Source organism: Aplysia californica, unplaced genomic scaffold (genome assembly GCF_000002075.1).
Source record: "Aplysia californica isolate F4 #8 unplaced genomic scaffold, AplCal3.0 scaffold00075, whole genome shotgun sequence".
NCBI classification, from domain to species: domain Eukaryota; kingdom Metazoa; phylum Mollusca; class Gastropoda; order Aplysiida; family Aplysiidae; genus Aplysia; species Aplysia californica.
Window position 1 is genome coordinate 1,469,398 of NW_004797345.1, and position 2,991 is coordinate 1,472,388.

At 43.1% G+C, this 2,991-nt stretch overlaps 1 protein-coding gene across 1 annotated transcript in view; it reads right to left on the reverse strand.

Moving 5' to 3' along the window:
• LOC101854008 overlaps positions 1–2,991 on the reverse strand; it is a gene marked incomplete in the record, with an annotated part of 38,030 nt that overhangs the window by 9,550 nt on the left and 25,489 nt on the right. The window contains 1 exon segment of the mRNA XM_013080130.2: positions 2,341–2,440. Within this exon segment, the coding sequence (XP_012935584.1) occupies positions 2,341–2,440 (100 nt within the window).

A 2,991-nucleotide genomic window follows, 5' to 3' on the forward strand; every position in this document is an offset into this window, starting at 1 on the left:
ATTGTTGTTGTTGTTGTCGTCGTGGTCGTCGTCGTCGTCGTCGTCGTCGTCGTCGTCGTCGTTGTTGTTGTTGTTGTTGTTGTTGTTGTTGTTGTTGTTGTTGTTAAAGTGAATCACAAAACAGAATCTTTAGTGAGGTTTGGGAAGTACACGAGTCCTGCTTCTCTTCAGTGTTCCTGCGATCCTTATACCCAATGCACAATGTCAATCGGATTCATTTGGCTGAGTCGGAGCCAGCCCGATATTCCTTCATGGAGGAGCACAATAAGCTGCTATTTATCGAGGGATTACTGCGCACAAGCAGTTTTGGGTCATCTGTTATCAGTAGGCCGGGAAGAGGACTTCATTGACACCAACAGAACAAGCAGAACAAAAGAAAAAAAAAGCATTCTTGGGGCAAGTAATATTCGAAACACACGACGTATTTAACAATTTAAAAAAAATATTGGAAGTGTTTTTACGCCCCCGTTAACAGACTTTAGGTAATGTAAGAGGCGAACGGAAGACCGAGATACTCTATAAACTTATATGATCTCGACACGGAATTCAAACTCAGTCCTTGTTTGAGTGCGACGGCGAGGCGCCAACCGCTACACCACGATGCTGTTCCTGGAAAGTTTCTTCCTCGCCATTTCACTTGAAATAAAATTCTCTATGACGTCTATTCAAGCGCTTATCTTCTGATTTTGTGTAAATTATATCCTCGGTTTGGGTTTTGATTTTTGTCTCTGACATGCACTTTTTTATAACTGCATTTCGACAAACACACTTCCCCACACCTTATTATTCAAACCCGAACTATCTAGTGGTCCGGCGAAGCCTATTGAAAATAACTGCGGCGTGTGTGTAATTTAATTTAAAACCGTACTTTACGCGCTAATCGGCTGCAGGTAAACCCCAAGAAGGCGTGCGTGTTTGCCTACATTATTATCGGGTGTAGATCTATGTAGAAGACGCAGAAAGGGGGGCCATAGATTTGTTGACTTAGTTGTCCTTGAGAACCTGCATGAAGCTGGCCGTACGTGCAGCCTGTGTTGTAGCCTCGCACCGTTCCTTCTTACTGCGTTACCCAAAATGGTCGTGTCCTGATCCAATATCCTTGATGGTGAGACTGGTGATAGTCTTCTTGCGAAATTCAGTATTCTAGGAACATTTAAGGACACCCTGAGCCCCAGCCACTACCGCCGCTATAAATACCCAAACAAAAACAGCAGCAGCAGCAGCAGCAGCAGCAGCAGTAGCAGCAACAACAACACCAACACAAACTACATCAACAAAAGTAACAACAACAACACAACTGCAATAACAAAAGACACAACAACACAATACTCCATCCCCCGGAACATCAGCAACAACAGCAACAACAACAACAACAAATAAAAACAAAGACCAATACAATAATAGCACCTCCTAGGCACAAACATTGTTATATATTATATTACGCATTTTCTTACTTTGGATACTGTATTACTGTATCCATTTTGGTGAGGTTGTTCGCTTTTGTTAAAAGGGGTGGGGGTAGGGGCTTATCGGCTCCCATTGCAAGAACATTACAAGTGAAAAGTACATAACATAATCTCTGGCAACAGTATGTGTGAAGAGAGCCAGGCAGGTAGTCAGGTGGTTAGGTAGATAGGTTGATCGGAAGGTAGATAGGTAGGTAGGTAGGCAGGTAGGCAGGTAAGTGGGTAAGTAGGTGAGTCGCTATAGGTAAGAAGGTAGGTAAGGAGGGAGGGATGTAAGAAGGTAAGTAGTCAGGTAGGTAGGTATGTAGGTATGTAGGTATAGGAAGGCAGGGGGAGGTGGTGGTTAGGAAAGTAGGAAAGTATCGTAAGATATGCATTGCGCCGTTATGGCTGTGTGGATTTACAAAAGGTGTGTGTCTTTGTGTGCGGATGGATGGTTGAAGGAATGGATGCGTGGATGGGGTGGAAGGATGTGAAGTGATGTGATGGATGGATAGGATAGATGGGATGGAGTGGATGAATGGGATAGATGGAAAATATGGATGGAAGAATTGAGACGGATGGGATGCATGGGATAGATGGGATGAGATGGGACGGGATGGGATGGATGAAGGGATGGATGATGAACGGATAGATGGATACACGGATGGGTGTGCGTGTGGGTGTGCGTCACTGTGATCATGCCTTCGTGCACAGATGAGTGTGTATGTGTATATAGGTGCGTGTATGTGTGTGAATATTTGTTTGCGTGTGTCAGAAATCGCCCTTGCAAGGCATATTGATGATGCAAATATGAAGATGGTATCTCCCATCTGAATTTGGCAAGCGAAACAACCGGATTGATCCCCCCAAAAAGCCAAGAAATATAACTTACCTCGATAGAGAGGCTCCTCCTCTCTTTCATTTTGTTTCCTCTTCTTTGTTTTCGCTTTCTTCTTCTTCCTTTTCTTTTTCTTTCTCTTCTCTTTCCTCTCCTGCAACATATTACACAGAACTCGAATTTCATAAATTTCACAAACTGACATACACTACCGGTGCATGTAATAATCACTACCGTACGTACTTTCCTAGGATGTCTCAGAACGTGCTTCTTCTCTCAAATGTCACTATTATTTCCTCTTCATTCTTATTGTACAGCATTTTTTTCGTTTAATTTTAGTTTCATTCGTTTTCCATCAGAGATATCAAATGAGAACACAATAACAAATAAAATATTAAGACCATAAGAGTCCCATTGTCGGTGACTTTGGTGTGCCAGTTAGGCGCTTCGTCGTCTCCCACAGAAGATCCGAGTTCGATTCTCGTGTGGGGAAAATTGTCCTCAAGCGCCTCGGTCTTCCTGCTGTATCTAATGCTGTGTATCTGTCAGTCCGATTTGTCCCTGACAGGCAGGGTTGAAGCCCGCCTCCTAAATGGTCTAGTTTCTGTCGATGGCGGCGTAAATACCTGCATATAAAAGAGTTCCATTTTGCTGATTAAATGGTTCACGAATTAGCAGGTGGAATATAAATAAATAAGTATTATA